The sequence below is a fragment of the Thunnus maccoyii genome, chromosome 17 (genome assembly GCF_910596095.1).
Source record: "Thunnus maccoyii chromosome 17, fThuMac1.1, whole genome shotgun sequence".
Lineage (NCBI taxonomy): Eukaryota > Metazoa > Chordata > Actinopteri > Scombriformes > Scombridae > Thunnus > Thunnus maccoyii.
In genome coordinates this window covers 6,040,003-6,055,386 of record NC_056549.1, presented here as the reverse complement: position 1 = coordinate 6,055,386, position 15,384 = coordinate 6,040,003, and the positions used below count along the sequence as shown (strand labels likewise).

General features: G+C 40.9%; 1 protein-coding gene across 4 annotated transcripts in view; it reads left to right on the top strand.

Moving 5' to 3' along the window:
- Positions 1-13,445, top strand: part of LOC121882227 (rho guanine nucleotide exchange factor TIAM2) — a 68,616-nt gene extending 55,171 nt beyond the window's left edge. For all 4 annotated transcript variants that reach the window (XM_042390299.1, XM_042390298.1, XM_042390296.1 and 1 more), the window contains 17 exons: positions 1,690-1,749; positions 3,226-3,291; positions 4,006-4,084; positions 4,327-4,416; positions 4,507-4,737; positions 5,118-5,200; positions 8,661-8,849; positions 9,004-9,072; positions 9,164-9,289; positions 9,397-9,505; positions 9,635-9,814; positions 10,366-10,484; positions 10,758-10,866; positions 10,975-11,033; positions 11,402-11,492; positions 11,583-11,670; positions 12,828-13,445. In XM_042390299.1, coding sequence (XP_042246233.1) covers positions 1,690-1,749; positions 3,226-3,291; positions 4,006-4,084; positions 4,327-4,416; positions 4,507-4,737; positions 5,118-5,200; positions 8,661-8,849; positions 9,004-9,072; positions 9,164-9,289; positions 9,397-9,505; positions 9,635-9,814; positions 10,366-10,484; positions 10,758-10,866; positions 10,975-11,033; positions 11,402-11,492; positions 11,583-11,670; positions 12,828-13,332 — 2,253 coding nt within the window. In that variant the 3' untranslated portion in view covers positions 13,333-13,445. The remainder of the gene's footprint in view (positions 1-1,689; positions 1,750-3,225; positions 3,292-4,005; positions 4,085-4,326; positions 4,417-4,506; positions 4,738-5,117; positions 5,201-8,660; positions 8,850-9,003; positions 9,073-9,163; positions 9,290-9,396; positions 9,506-9,634; positions 9,815-10,365; positions 10,485-10,757; positions 10,867-10,974; positions 11,034-11,401; positions 11,493-11,582; positions 11,671-12,827) is intronic.
- Positions 13,446-15,384: the final 1,939 nt, after the last annotated feature.

Genomic DNA, 15,384 nt, shown 5'->3' with positions numbered 1-15,384 from the left:
TTTAGGGAAATCTTAATGCGACATCATACAATACGCTCTTACAGCTGTGTCAACAGTTTGTGTTTGTCTCTTTCCTGTTTCAACATGACACTTTCCCCCGTGCACAAAGCCAGCTCCATAAAGAAACGGTTCTCCCGGGTTTGGTGTGGAAGAACTTGATGCTCCTGTTTCTGAATGAGATTGAATCCCTGCAAAGGCTGAAAACACAAAGCTTCCTCTGAGTCCTGCTGAAATCAAACAGAACAGGCTGAACATGTAGGTTTGAGACCGGTCAGATGTAATTCTGTGAGCCGCATCCCGTTCAGAGGTTTTTTTTGAGGATCGGTTCTCAGATCGGATCCGAGGTTTCCAGTCAGTCCCGGCCCACAGAGACAGTCTGCTCTGTCGCATCGCAGAGGGACATGTGGAGTTAATCGCCGCTCGCTGCATCGTCTCTGCAGGAGAGAAATGCAGACGGCCCACACAGTTACCAGACAGTCTCCTGGCTCTCTGCTCGTTACTGCAAAACGCTTCATTCCTGCCAGAAAAACCAACTGTCAGAAAGGTTTTTGTACACAAGAATCCTTCCTGGATAAAAGTTTCAGCTGGTGTCTATTATGTGACTCACAGGGTGTCTGACAGTATAACTCATCCGTTTACATCAACTACTCTTCATGCTTGGGTTGGGTTTTTTTTTTTTTAAAGTTATTAAACAGTTTGTGTCACTTCTGAACGAAGTAATAACACATTCTTGTTCTTACAAATGAGAAGCTGTAATTATAATTAATGAAACACTTCAGAAACGTTTCAGTGACAGTAAACTGAACATCTTTGAGGACGTCATCTTGGGTCTTTGGCAAACATTGATCGACTTTTTTCACCGTTTTTCTGACATTTTATGGAGTGTTTTGTGTTTACCAGGTTAACAAATGTTGGTAACCAATTACAATGAAAAAAGTAACGTCTGCACGCTCGCTCCAAACCTTCAGCTCTGTAACCAATTACAGACAAACAGTCTAAAAACAATCCAAAAACAAAAGCAGAGGTTGTGTTTGGTTTCATCCAAATAAGGTACGAACCACGTTCGGTGAAGATTGGGTGTCATTTTTTTTTAAAAGTAGGAAGCGAAAAATGTGCAAATCCACAGAAAAAATTATCTTCAGTTATTATCCGCAGTGTTAAATGCTTTATAATGACCACATGGTGGCGCCATGAACATGCTCAACATGTTAGAAGTGGAAGTATGTGTGAGTTTATATTTCCAGTCTAGTCTGTATAAATAAAAATGTTTTGTTTGAGTGTTGGCTGGATCTTCCTGCTGCCTGTATTCAGAGGAAGTCTGTAGTGTTTTCATGATGATGATGATGATGATGATGATGATGATGATGATGTGTTCATGCCTCTCTGGTGGTCCTCAGACTCCAGGCTGACTGCAGCTCCTCCGCTCTGATTACTGCTCCAACTTCACAAACCTGTAATTTCAGCACAGCTCAAACCCCTCGTTTTTTTTTTTTTTTTTTTCTCTCATGATGCCCCGAAGCTAATTTTGGTTTTTATTCGGGGGACAGAATTAGTATCAAAGTCTTGTTTTTTTTTGTTCCTTGACAGAACAGTTTTTAATTAAGTATAAATATAGACTGTGAAGTGTGTATTTTTAGTTTTGTACTGAGTCATGACTTCACTCGCTGCGTTTTTTTCTTTTTGTTTTAGGATTTCAAGAGTCAAACCGTCACCTTGTCTGCTCACCACACCGCCGTCTGCAGCTCTGAGGTACAGTCTACAGTCTGTTTTATTTATACTGGAGCTATACCATTAGCAAGAGGAAGGAAGTCAGTTTCCAGTTGGAGGAGCTGGGTGTCATATTTATGTTTTACGCCAATTTGTACACAACTTTATTTAGATCCTATAGAGTTTTACAGTAGAGTAGCTGCTGGTTCCTGTTCTTTATTCTCAATTTAATTTTCTCTTTAAATGAAATCCAAGCACTTTATTAGGAACGCCTGTGCAATCAAATGCAATCCAACACAACAGCTCTGCCATAAATTCTACTTTTATGAAGCTTGTACATTGTCAGAAAGGTGATAATTCTACTTTATGTTTATTACTGAGGTCGTAGTGAGTTATATTGAAGTGTTCCTAATATTTTGTCCACCTCATTAACACACTGCCGTGACTCCAGCCTGGTGCGTAATAAATACTGAATATTCAGAAAAACAAAAGCTGATAATTCTTCACATCATTGCAGCAAACTACAGAAACAAGGACAGAATTAAAGAGACGATTATTGACGCGTTTCACATGATGCGACTCGCTCGCTGTTTGGTTTAAAGGCTGCAGCTTGTTGTGATGTTGTAGTCCAGAGTTTGCTGCCACCAGTTGACCTTTAACCCCCCCGAGGAGGAGAGACAGACGAGAGGAGAGAAGAGGAGGGTGTTTGGTTAGCTGGACAGCTGTCTCATTGCGAGGAGGAGGAGGATTAAAAGGTCCGAGAGCCTTTTATTCTCCCAGAATTCCTTTGTTCCTTGGTCTTAATCCTCCTATAGAGGCAGAAAATGACTCCGCCCCCCCCCCTCCACTCCACATGACCTCTCCTCCTGCTGTCACATGACCTTTTCTTTTGCTCCTCGTCTTCCTCTCGACGTGATGCCTCCTCCTCCTCCTCCTCCTCTGTGTCCTGCTGCTGACTCTCTCCTCTCCAGCTGACTCCTCTCTGATTTTAAACAGACATCTTCCAGCCAATCACAGAGCAGCATTTTTCACACCTGTGGTAGAATCGATCATCAAGTCTTTATTTTCTGTCATTTTGTGTCACATCTCATGTTTTCCTGCAGTTTGGAGCAAGAAAACACTTCGGTGTGTTCATGTGTTTTATAAAGTTCAAGAAAGAATCTGAGATTTAGATATTTTGTTTTTGTGTTTATGTTTTGATCATCTTGTAGTTTGGATTTATGAACTCTGTATATTGACTTTTGATAAAAACATAATATTGTAATAATAATAATAAACTTTATTTATAAAGCACATTTTAAAACAGTGTCACAAAGCGCTTAAAATACCCAAAATATATAAAATAATACTCAAAAAAACAGTAAAATAAACAAATAAAACACATAAAACAAACTTTGAGCTTTTTAAAAAAAAGTTTAATTAAATTTTTTTATTGTTTTTATTTTTATTTCTTTCTCATGTTGAAAACAAAACTTGCCTGTTGACTTTTTTTTTAATAAAATGTGTTTCCTCCTCCAGAGACTGGACTGTGTGTCCAAACAGAGGGAGGCGGCGCCTCCTGCAGGCCGTCCTGCAGCCCTGCAGGTGAGTTCACTGCATGACTCTGACTGCACACAAACCAGACGACCATAATATTAGTGATGATGATCAGTTGATGAAGGTTGAAGAATGAAAACATATTTTTTGTACATCAGGACTGAATCTGATCCACTGAGTCTGCAAACTTCATGTACAAAACTTAAATGAAAAAGTGTGATCGAGTAATAATAATAATAATAAAGTTTATTTATAAAACCTTTCATACATTAAATGAAGCTCAAAGTTTAATGTCTGTTATTGTCTGTTTGTGTTTTTATTGTGTTTGTTTAAAAAAGAAAAGAGCAGCAAATTTAAACAAAAGTTAAAACATTAAAACACATTTCAAAAGGAGGAAAGACGTAAAATAATACAGTTTTTTTAAGTACATCCACTAAAATGTTCATTAATCTACAGAATAAATGCTTGTTTATATATGTTTATATAGTTTTAGTATTTTTATTAATTTTATTGCAAGAGTTGTTTGTGGTTTATTGTTTTCCTCTTTTTCTTTTTTTGCTGGTTTTGACATGTTGTTGTCTTCAAAAAACAGACTGTACAGAAATCTGAAACATTGACAAACTGAAGTTAAAAATGTCTGCAGACTAAATAAAATAGACTGATAAGAGTTGTGATCAGCTGATGTTCAATCTAAACCACCTTTAATTCAACCCTCAGTGATAAAATGATGAAACGTCTCCTCTTGTTGTGTCTGTCGTTCAGGTGTGTGATGAGCAGCAGCTTTCAGCCGGTTGTATTTTCACTCTGAACGTCTGTCGGCCCGACGCCGTGAAGGACTTTGGTGAGAAAATAACTTCAGCGGTCGAGGTTTTAGGTCAAACTAAATTAGAAGTTGGACTAGTTTCAAACCTCTCAGGACGAATTTCAACTCTGTTCGTAGCAGAGTTTGTAGTTTGACATCTCAGGAGAGTCTATGTTGGGTTTTAAAATGCTTTCAAGTCCAAAAATGGTGGAATATTTTCATAAAATTTAAAGAAAAAGCACCCAGACTCACCTGTTTTCTCTTCAACTGTGGCTCTGCAGGGTTTGCGGTGACGGGTCATGTGGACGGAGCCGGGAAAAGTCACATCTACGTCAGCGAGGTCAACCCGCTGGGTCTGTCCGCCAGAGAAGGTAAAACATCTGACGTCAACAAACAACCCTACAGTGGTTCAGCTCGATGATCGCTCCATGACCTTTACGGTTGTTTCTGTTTCCCATCAGGCCTCAGGGCAGGAGACGAGATCCTGACCGTTAACGGGGCCGCCGTATCCGGACTGGACCTGGATCTGATGCAGAGTCTCTTCAGCCACCAGAAGCTCCAGCTGCTGCTCAGGAGAGAGGAGTCACATGACCACGAGGAGCCCGCTGACCCCGCTGACCCCTGCCAGCAGTCGCCTCCTCCTCCTCCTCCTCCTCCTCCTCCTCCTCCCGGCCTCCAGGTCTGGACCACAGGTACGACAAACATCATCCAGGTTTCGTTTTATTACGTTTTATTACAGTTTTTATATTTAAATCAAGGAAGAATAGTTAAAAACATCTCACAGAAGCAGATGTTGCTGTTTACCATCAACAATGAGATACAATATAAGTCTAACATGCTGTTTGCCTCTTCATATTCATATATCTGAGGATATCTTGACACATTTGAATATGATTAGATGATCATGATGTCTCTGCTCATTCTGCTGTATATGTCCCTCATTTCCCTCCTGTGGACTTGATTTAGTGAGCGAGTATTTTTGCAGCTACTCTGTTTTATGTCTTTGTTTTTTACTCTGAAGAATCATGCCAAACAGAATATATTATAACCGCTCGTCGTGTTGATCTCACAGCTTCTTCATCTCCCGATGACGGCGTCCTGCCTCCTGTTTTTGACGATGCTTCGACGTCTGAGCACACCGAACCGCCAGGACAGGTGAGGTTCAGCCTGAGTTTTTGGTCTCAAAGAAAGTTTGAGACCAAAAAGTTCTGGAGTTCTAAGTTCTAAGTTCTGGAGGCATCAGATCAGTAAAAGACAATGAGAAACTTAAGTATTTTGACTTTTAGACCCCGTTTACACTGAGTCACTTGGTTGGATTCAATCTCAAAACCTTCTGGAGGAGGTTAATAAAGCAAGTCGAGCTTTATTTATACAGCACATGTCAAACAGACCTCATGTAAGAACAAACGTATTCTTCTCTTAAAACTTTCTGCCTTTTTTCTTTGAGGTTTGTTCATATGAGTCATCCAACAAACTCTTTGAACATCACAAACTCTTTGATGCTTCAACGTGAAGTTAGAAGCTACAAACCGTCTTTCTAAAGCAAAGCGCTCCATGACTAATAAGAGAGGGTGTCATGTGACAGTCACAGAGATATTAGAGATCACACCTGACATGATGAATGTAAATGAAGCCTTAGTTTGGATGACTCGTTGGATTTGTCACTTCTGGCTGCCATCTTTGTTTGGTTGAGTCTTGAAACTGTGCATCAGGAGCCGTTTTCATACTTTTATGTCTTCATGTCACCGGTATGTGATCAATAATGGAAAAAACAATCATTTGAAAAGAGGACCCTGCCCTGAAACAGCCTCCTGCCTGCAGAAATCCTTCTCCCACAATCCTCTTGTGCTTCCTGAAGCTCAGACAGACACCTTCTGGGTCACATGACCTCTGATCAGGCTGCTAATCTGGGCTTACACCTTCAGGAGAGTGTGGAGTGTTTGTTTGTGAAGTCAGACCTGAAGGGGATTAATGGCGTCGGCTCGTAGAACCAGAGAGAACTCGTAGATGTTGTTCCTGACCGGCTCCCCCTCCTCCTCCTCCTCTGGCGGCGGCGGCTTCTCTCGAAGGCGACCGGCGTCCCCATCGTCCTGTTCCTTCACCATGGGCGCTCTGTGCTGGGTGCTGCCGCCGGAGGAGGACGAGGAGATTCTGGAGGAGGAGGAGGAGGACGAAGAGGAGGATGAGGAGGAGGAAGAAGGGAAGGTGTTCCCCGGCGTCGGCCTGGTGGAGCAGCTCTCGGGGCTGCTGGACGAGGCGGCGTGCTGCCTGGGCTGCCAGCGGCCCGCCGACGGCCTCATGCTGCTGGTAAACAAAGTGAGAGAGACGCTGGATGTTGTCGTGTTTGTTTGTTTGTTTGTTTTTTGTCAAAACGCATCTGATTGGACTCGAATTAGTGGTAAAAACTGGTCTTCTGGTCGTTTGTGGTGGTTTTTTAGGGGGTTTTTTTGGCATTTAGGCCTTATCAAGTATCCTAATGATCATGTTTTTTGAGTTTCCTCCTGGTTATATTTTCTACATGTAAACAACAGATCATAAACAGCTTTCAGAGACCAGGATGTGGATCAAGACTAGTCAGTAAAACAAGAAATATGATGGTAAATGATGATCAGCAAACTAAAATGAAGTCTGACTTCTGTAATAATAATAATAATAATAGTAATTTCTTATTCTAAGAACCAATGCTTAAAAGTGCTTTAAACAAAATTGCAAAGGAATAAAAGACGATGCAGAAAAAAAACTAAAACAGACAGAAGATAATTAAAAAGATGTCAAGCACAAGAATCAAATCAAAACAACTTTATTGTCCATCTTTGTTGCACAAAAATTTGTCTTCAGCTTGCAGCGTGACAATCAACATCAGATATCACATCATACGTCACAAAAATAAGTAAAAACACTAAAAAATTAGTTTTAAGAAGTGATTTAAAAGAAGATGATGAATTGGCAGATAACGCTGTGAAGAAACTGTACTGTCATTCTTGGTGATTGGATGTGTTCATTCTCACCTGTTCACGTAACTCAGTCTGTGCAGAATTAAGAGGCTGAGATGTTCAAGGGTTCAGAGGTCACGTGATCATTTCAATCCTGCGTGAGTCAACGTCTCCATAATTTGACGTTTTTCATGCAGATTCTTTAGTTTTCTGCCTTTTTCTTTCTTCCTCTTCCAGATTGAGAATTACATACAGGGCAGAAAAAAAATTAATAATGAGAGTTTAATGATTAATAACAGCCAATAACATGACTTCTTTTGTCTTTCCATGTGCTCATAACTATCAGTAAGTGTGTATTGGGCTGGATTGGACATATCTGTGGACATATTTGTGAAATATTAGTCTTATTTCTCCAGAGTTAACTCTGATGTTCCTGTCTGCTGTTTCATAACATCATGGTGCGTTTAATGAACAGTTTTTACAGTCGTACGTGTTCTTGAATTGTTTCCCCTGTGATTTTAAGCAGCATGTTTGAACATTTACTTCTTCGTTCTGTGCTGCACCGGTTGGAGTTTTTGCCTTAATTAGAGCGTTAAATTTTAAGTTTATTTCCAAGGTTGTGTATCTGAGGAGAAATACAGAGAGTGGATCAGATTCTGTCCTCAGAGACGAGATGAACTCAGCCTTTCTGGAAGTTAAAAGTGTTGCTGTAAACGTGATGCATCCTCACCTATTATTAAAAGCTGTGTGGCTGCGAGGCGAACGGTCTGGAGCTCTGAATTTATCAGACTGTCAGCAGTTTATTAGAATCTGGCAGCAGAGATTATGATGATGAATGAGGTTGGCTGGCTGGTTGGTTAAAACCTCGTCCTCCTTCAGGGTCGAACAGGCTGAGAGAGAAAGAGCTGCATGTTTCTGTTTGAGACAGATTTCATCGTTCATATCTGCAATGTGCTATTTTGTAGGTTCTTTCATTTTATACTAATCTTATGTCTATAACTCTAAGAATTAACAGTTACACAGCAGCTACTTTATTTATACCGTTAAAAACCTGCAAATTACATAAAACATTTCCAGAAACGGACCTGTAAAATAAAGCGTTACCTTGATATCTGCTCTATAATTCATGTTGCAGAGCCAGAGGGAACTGAGAGCTCAGCAGAGGCATAAAAGGAAAAGTCGTGTGTTTTGTTTTCTCCTTCACGCTGCTGCTGCTGCTGCTGCTGCCGCTGAGGTCTGACTGTGAGACGGAGGCTCTGTGTTTTCTCAGCGGTGTTAAACCTCTCGCTCCCAGTTAATCTCTCTCTGATCCCTCTGATCACACAGCAGCTGTCGGCCAACTTTCACCTCCCCAAAATCAACCCAACGCAGGTTTAAGGCCTGACTCAGCAGCCCGACGGCTGGTTAATGCTTGTCTGGAAAGAGAAACGATACTACAGGTCGCAACGTCAGTCGCCCGAAAATGTTACAGACGTGACAGATTCCATCTAGCAGCTTGTTCAGATGACATATATGACATAATTATTGTAGCCATGACGTCAAAGGTGGCTTAACTATAAGGAAGTACGAACTTTAACCCAACACATCTCTAATCTTGTCAAAGTGATCGTTTTAACCGAAACGATGATCTTTACCTGAATCTAACCAAGTGGTTTTTGTGCCTAAACCTGTGTCCCCCTCAGAACATGGAGCGGGTGTACTCGCTGTACCAAACCTTCCCAGAAGGCCGAGCGGCGGAGGCCGACGTTCCCAGGAACCCGTACGTCAGAGAGGGGGGGCTGCAGCCCACAAGCCCCGCCCACCTGAGTGTGTGTCAGCGTCTGCGTAAAGTCATCGAGGAGCTGGTGGACACGGAGAAGTCCTACGTCAAGGTCAGTGATACCGCAGTAATATTTTAATTTACATTTATTTTACCCACTTTATTGAATTAATTTTAATTCAGGAGGAATAAAGTTTTAACATTTAATTTAAATGTGTTGTATTTTAATGCAGTTCAGCTCATGTTCCTCTGTGTCTCTCTGTCAGGATCTGGTCTGTCTGTTTGACATCTACCTGACGCCGCTGCAGACGGAGACCTTCCTCAGTAAAGACGAGGTACGTAAAGACGAGAAAAACCTTTAACCTCGTGTAACAGATGAGACGTCAGAGCGGGTCCATGTGTCTGACAGCATCGTCTCTCCCTCAGATGGAGGCGTTGTTCGGCAGCCTGCCGGAGATGTTGGACTTCCAGAGAGTTTTCCTCCAAACGTTGGAGGAGAGAATCGCTTCCTGTCCGAACTTCAGCAGCCTGGAGACGCCCGAACAGTTCAAGGTGACTCATCAGCGCTCCACGTTGGGCCTCATATTAATCTGTTTCTGTGGGTTTAAGTTGTGTCCAGTTGTGTTGATGTCCGTCACACTTCCTGTTTTTGTTCTCAGAAACTGCTCTTCTCGTTGGGAGGATCTTTTCTCTACTACGCCGACCACTTCAAGCTCTACAGCGGCTTCTGTGCCAACCACATCAAAGTGCAGAAAGTTCTGGAGAGAGGTGAGATTGTACAGCAGCAAAACATCAATTTAAACTTGTCATTCATTGATTTATTCAGATTCAGATTAGATGGATCGTGTTGCTCCTTTGTGACTTTTTAACCTTTAAATCTTGACGTTGTTCGTGCAGCGAAGACGGACGGAGCCTTCAAACAGTTCCTGGAGGCCAGAAATCCGACCAATCAGCACTCGTCTACGCTGGAGTCGTACCTGATCAAACCTGTCCAGAGAGTCCTGAAGTACCCGCTGCTGCTCAGAGAGCTGGTGTCCCTGACCGACCCCGAGAGCCCCGAACACACACACCTGACAGGTAACACACACACACCTGACAGGTACAACACAATACACACCTGACAGGTAACACACACACCTGACAGGTAACACACACACACACCTGACAGGTAACACACACACACCTGACAGGTAACACACACACCTGACAGGTACAACACAATACACACCTGACAGGTAACACACACACACCTGACAGCTAATAAAACCACACCTGACACGTAACACACACACCTGACTGATGACACAGACCTGACAGCTAACACACACACCCGACCGATAACACACACACCTGACAGCTAACACACACACCCGACCGATAACATACACACCTGACAGCTAACACACACACCCGACCGATAACATACACACCTGACAGCTAACAGACACACCTGACAGCTAACAGACACACCTGACAGGTAAACCTTCCCCTGAATCAGTTCATACAGTGTCTGTAAGGAACCTTTCAGCCTCCAGGTGACACCAGCAGCCCTTCACACTGTTTACCTGTTGTTTGTTTGTTTATTTGTAGTTATTTATTTGTACGTCTCTCTCCTCGTGTCCACACAGAGGCTCTGAGAGCGATGGAGAAGGTGGCGAGTCACATCAACGAGATGCAGAAAATCTATGAGGATTACGGCTCCGTGTTCGACCAGCTGGCTGCAGAGCAGAGCGGACCTGACAAACAGGTGACATCATCACACCTGGACAGATGAAATATTACCTGCATGTCCAATGTCTCACTACCAATTTCCCTTTTCTTTTACGGGAAATAAGACTTATTTTATTATAATCAGACTGGTCTGATTCTGGGCAGCTCTGACCACGTACTGTATCTGCAAACAGTTCATGAATGCCTCATTATCACATAGTTTATTTGATTCTCTGTGGGCTGGATTAACTGACCAGATGTTTTAGCACTAAGTCTCAGTAATAATGATTATTTATTTATATGCCTTCAGGTGACAGAGCTCTCGATGGGGGAGTTCCTGGTCCATTCGTCGGTGGTCTGGTTGAACCCGCTGCCGTGTCTGGGCCGTCTGAGGAAAGAACCGGAGCTCACGCTGTTCGGTAAGAAGACACAGAAACACTCAGAATCACTATCAGAGTCGAAAAAAACTTTACTCACATTTGTTTGCGAAGGTTAACGGAGTAACACGACTGTTTCTGTGTCCTCAGTGTTTAAGCGAGCCGTCATCCTGGTTTATCGAGAGAACAGCAAACTGAAGAAGAGGATGGTGAGTCTCAGGTTTTAAAGGACGGGTTCACAATTTTTCATTTTGTCTGAGTTGTCTTATAAAATTCATGAGGCGTTTTCCTTCAATTTTACACATTTTTTTCATAAAAAACACAGAATAACAGCTCATTAAACCACAAAGATAAAGATTCCTGTCTTTCCAAAACAGTGTAAAACATTAATTAGCTTCTGTTTTATCTATTCTTATACTTCAAAACATAGTTAATAAAAGTTCCTGCTTCTAATTTATATCTGGTGTCAAATAAACTCTATAAAATTGTAATTATCTTCATGTTACATTGATCAGAAACAACAAACACTTTAAATTCTGCAATAAAGCTGCTATAATTGTTTGTTTTCTGTCGACAGACCGGCTCCCGCTCAGCTGATCTGGACCCCTTCAGGTTCCGCTGGTTAATCCCAGTGTCAGCGGTGCAGGTCAGACCGGCCAACATCACAGGTCAGTGACCAATCACACGCTCTGTAAGCCCGCTGTGTGCAGCAGGTGAGCGTCGCTCTGACAGCTGCAGTGTGTCATGTGTGTTTTCAGGCTCGGAGCAGCCGTGTGTGTGGGAGCTGGTTCACTGCCGGTCAGAGGTGGAGGGACGGCCGGAGACGGTGTTCCAGCTGTGCAGCAGGTAAAAACATCACAGCATAAATAATTACTGTCAGTGTAGCTGCGTTAATCTGCGGAAATGTGACTAATTATCTGTCTCCTAGAAGTTAGGTTCATATAATCGCAACAGCAAATATGTTTTCTTAATGCTGCTGAATCTTGTTTCGTCACAACATAATGAGAAAATGTTGTTGATTAATGTATTTGGCAAGTTGCAAAACTGTTGATACTGAACATATGAGTGAAATGTTCACAGACGACGTGCCTGGTTGTTTATTTTCCACCAGAATATCTGATCTTGTTGAACGATATCTACTAGAAGAAACTTTTTATGGTTGTGTTTAGACTCTAAACACAACAGCAGGCAGCAGGTTAAGTTTAGAGAAAGATCACAGTCTCTGTTTAATACAGAAAAAAACATTACCTGTCAACATAATCCAGGGATAGAGGGAGAGATTACACAGAGATTACAGTTGCCAACACAATGTAATTTGGAAAACAATTTAGTTGTATATGAATGTAATTCCTAGGAGACATTTACAGATTTATAAAGTTTATAAAGATGAAAAAAAGACTCGCTGTTCACTAAATCTTCCCTCTTTGTCTATTTGTGGTTACACAGAAACATAATTCCTCTTGACGTTAATTATTATTTACAGATGATGAAAAAATATACACACGTTCACACAAGTGTTCAAGTGGCATCGATTGATTAACTGTTTCAATCAAAAAATGCCAGAAAATAGTGAAAAATTACAGAGTTGACAAATTCAAACTGCTTGTTTTGTCCAACAAACCATCAAACATATTCAGTTTATTATCATAGAAGATGAAGAAAAACAATATTTGAAAAGCTGGAACCAGTGATTTTTTTAAATGACTTTAATGATGAATCAATTATCAACTATTATTGATTAATTGAACTTCATTTTAAACTGTATAACAGTGCTTTTACTGTAGAACATATTTTACAAATTTTATATTGTAGATTTCTGTTTTATATGATTACTTTTAATAATAACAATTAACCTGTTTCTGATTCTAAAAAAGAAGGTAAAACAATAAACTATTTTAAAAACAATGAAAGTTATTGAAGTAAAACTAATCAGATAACAGATTCTGATAATAATTGTCAGGTCTGCCTCTCTGTGACCTGAGCTGTGTGTGGTTGTGTTTCAGTGGTTTGGAGACGAAGGCCGGCGTGCTGCGAGTCCTGCGCTCCCTCCTCAGAGACCGAGCGCCCGCCGGCTCCCTGAGGAGGACCAAGCTATCCACAGCTGAGCGAGGCGGCTCCTGGAGGAGGAGGCAGCAGCGCAGTCGCTCCGACACCCAGAGGACTCCTCATCGTCAGCCGGACGAGAGCTGCAGGTTGATCCTGGGAGACACCTGCTCGGAGCCGCTGTTGCCCAGCCACGCCGCCTCCTCTGCGGGGAAGAGGAGCCGGCTCTGCTCCCTGACCAGCGACCTGGAGGCTCAGCTGCAGCGGCTGAACTTCAGCGAGGAGGACGCGGAGCACAGAGATGACGAGAAGAGACGGAGCTCCGGAAGAGAGCAGCTGGACCTCAGCAGCCTGCTGGAAAGAGACTTCAGCGTCCAGAGCATGACGTCGATCATCAACGAGGACTGTTTCTACGACGCCATGCTGGGAATCCAGAAGACTGCTGTTCCTACGCTACAGGGCTAAAGCTAACATGCTAACATGGAGAAGATTCTCTGCAGGCTTTAAAGGATCAGTGTGTAAGATTTAGAGGGATTTATTGGTAGAAATGGAATATAATATTCATAAGTATGTTTTAATTGGTGTATAATCACCTGAAAATAAGAATAGTTGTGTTTTTGTTACCTTAGAATTATACATATCTACAGAGGGAGAAGGTCCTCTTCCACCATGTTGCACCACCATGTTTCTACAGTAGCCCAGAACAGACAAACCAAACACTCTAGAGAGTTTAGCGGCCACCATAGGTTCTCCTACACCCTTGAAAGTGAGGGGAGGGGTTATCAGTCACCGCTAGATGCCACTAAATCCTACACACTGGTCCTTTAAGTGTGTCAAGACCTTCACACTGAAGGATTCCTACTGAGGAAAAATCATCTCTGGTAGACAAACTTCTGTCTTTATGGAAGAAAATCTCAGCACAATAATTTGGGACCACAAGACGTTTGGAAATCCTGAAAACATCTGCTTCTGAAAAACACCTCCAGCTGCTTCACAGTCGTTTTATTTTAATTCCCACTCGTTCTCCAGTGATTTAGTATCTCACATTCATAAAGTTAGGGGGACTCACAAGAATGGTCAAATGATGTGCTACCTTTTAGTCTCTAGTATGAGTCAAACTCCAAAAAACACTGGATCCTACATTTCCCACAATGCAACTGCCTGGTAAACAGCCACATCTCTCACACCTCCAGTTTGTAACGTAAAGTAAAACCAGTTTTAAAAGATCCTGGAGTCAAGACTCAGTCACAGATTGTTACCTATAGAGTAAAATAAAAAGTTGTAGAAGAAAAGAAAAAAAAAGGTTTAATATTTTGAAAAAAAGTTGTGATGTTATGAGAAAGAAATGATAATTTTATAAGGAAAAAGATGGTGTTATTTTAAGGAAAGGCAACTTTATTTGTACAGTACATTTCATATCCAGAGCAATTCAAAGTGCTTTCCAGAAAAGAAAAAGAAAAATCATATTAAATTAAAGGTTCATAAGCCCTTTCTTTTTTTGTCTAATATTAAATCCTAATTTACTAAAATTGTGACTTTTTTGTCCTAAAAGTACAATCCTTTTTTAATAACGTCACAACGTTTTTCTCAGAATATATTTCTACTTTATACTTGAAATCTCAGATGTTTTTCTTTTCCTCACAGTTGCATCAATAACTTGATTTTTATTCCCTAAAATTTTACACTTTTCCACCATTTTTTTTCCAGGGAGTGTCACTGTTGAAGCTACAGGATCAAACTGAAACAAATAAATATTATTTTGTGTTTGAGACAAACCACAAACGTGCAAAACACTTTCAGGAAAGATGTATCTTCATTTTTTATTTTAATTTTTATCATTTGTTCCAGGGAACTTTTTTCAAGAAGAAAACATCAGAGGATTTAATGAGGTTTAAAGAAGAAGAACGACGGAGGAATCCTTTCATTCCTGTCAGAAAACCACAGTTTGTCGTTTTGTAGTTTTTTTTAAAAATCACACAGTGGATTTAACCGTTTCAACAGGAACCAAAGACAGTGGAACTAAACAAACTTTATGTCTATTGTTTTATATTTTACTTCATTTCTACTGGAAGATCTCAGATGAATGTTGTTTTTATTATTTTTTTGCACTCAGCTGCCTGAACTCTTCGTTGTTTTTTTTATCTCCAGCTGTGATCACGCTGTAAATATTTTTCTCTGTATAGTATTTTTGATTCTGTGTAACAGATATTTTCCTGACAAAAGCAGTTTTTAGTGAATCTCTGGAGCTGCTGGATTGGACTGAAGCCTTTTGTATTATCTGTATTTATATATTTTCTCATGTGTGTTTTATGTATTTCTGTGTTGTGTCTGAGGCAGTAGGAAGAAAACAGTGTTTCATTTTAAATGAAAAACTCCTAGAGTTATTTTTATTAACTGTTAAAATATTTTGCGTTTGGTAATTTATTTTCTTAAATATTTGTGTACGTCTTTTTAATAACTTGATGATGTTAAAATCCAATAAATGACGAAATATTTAATTAAATTTGATTTATTTTA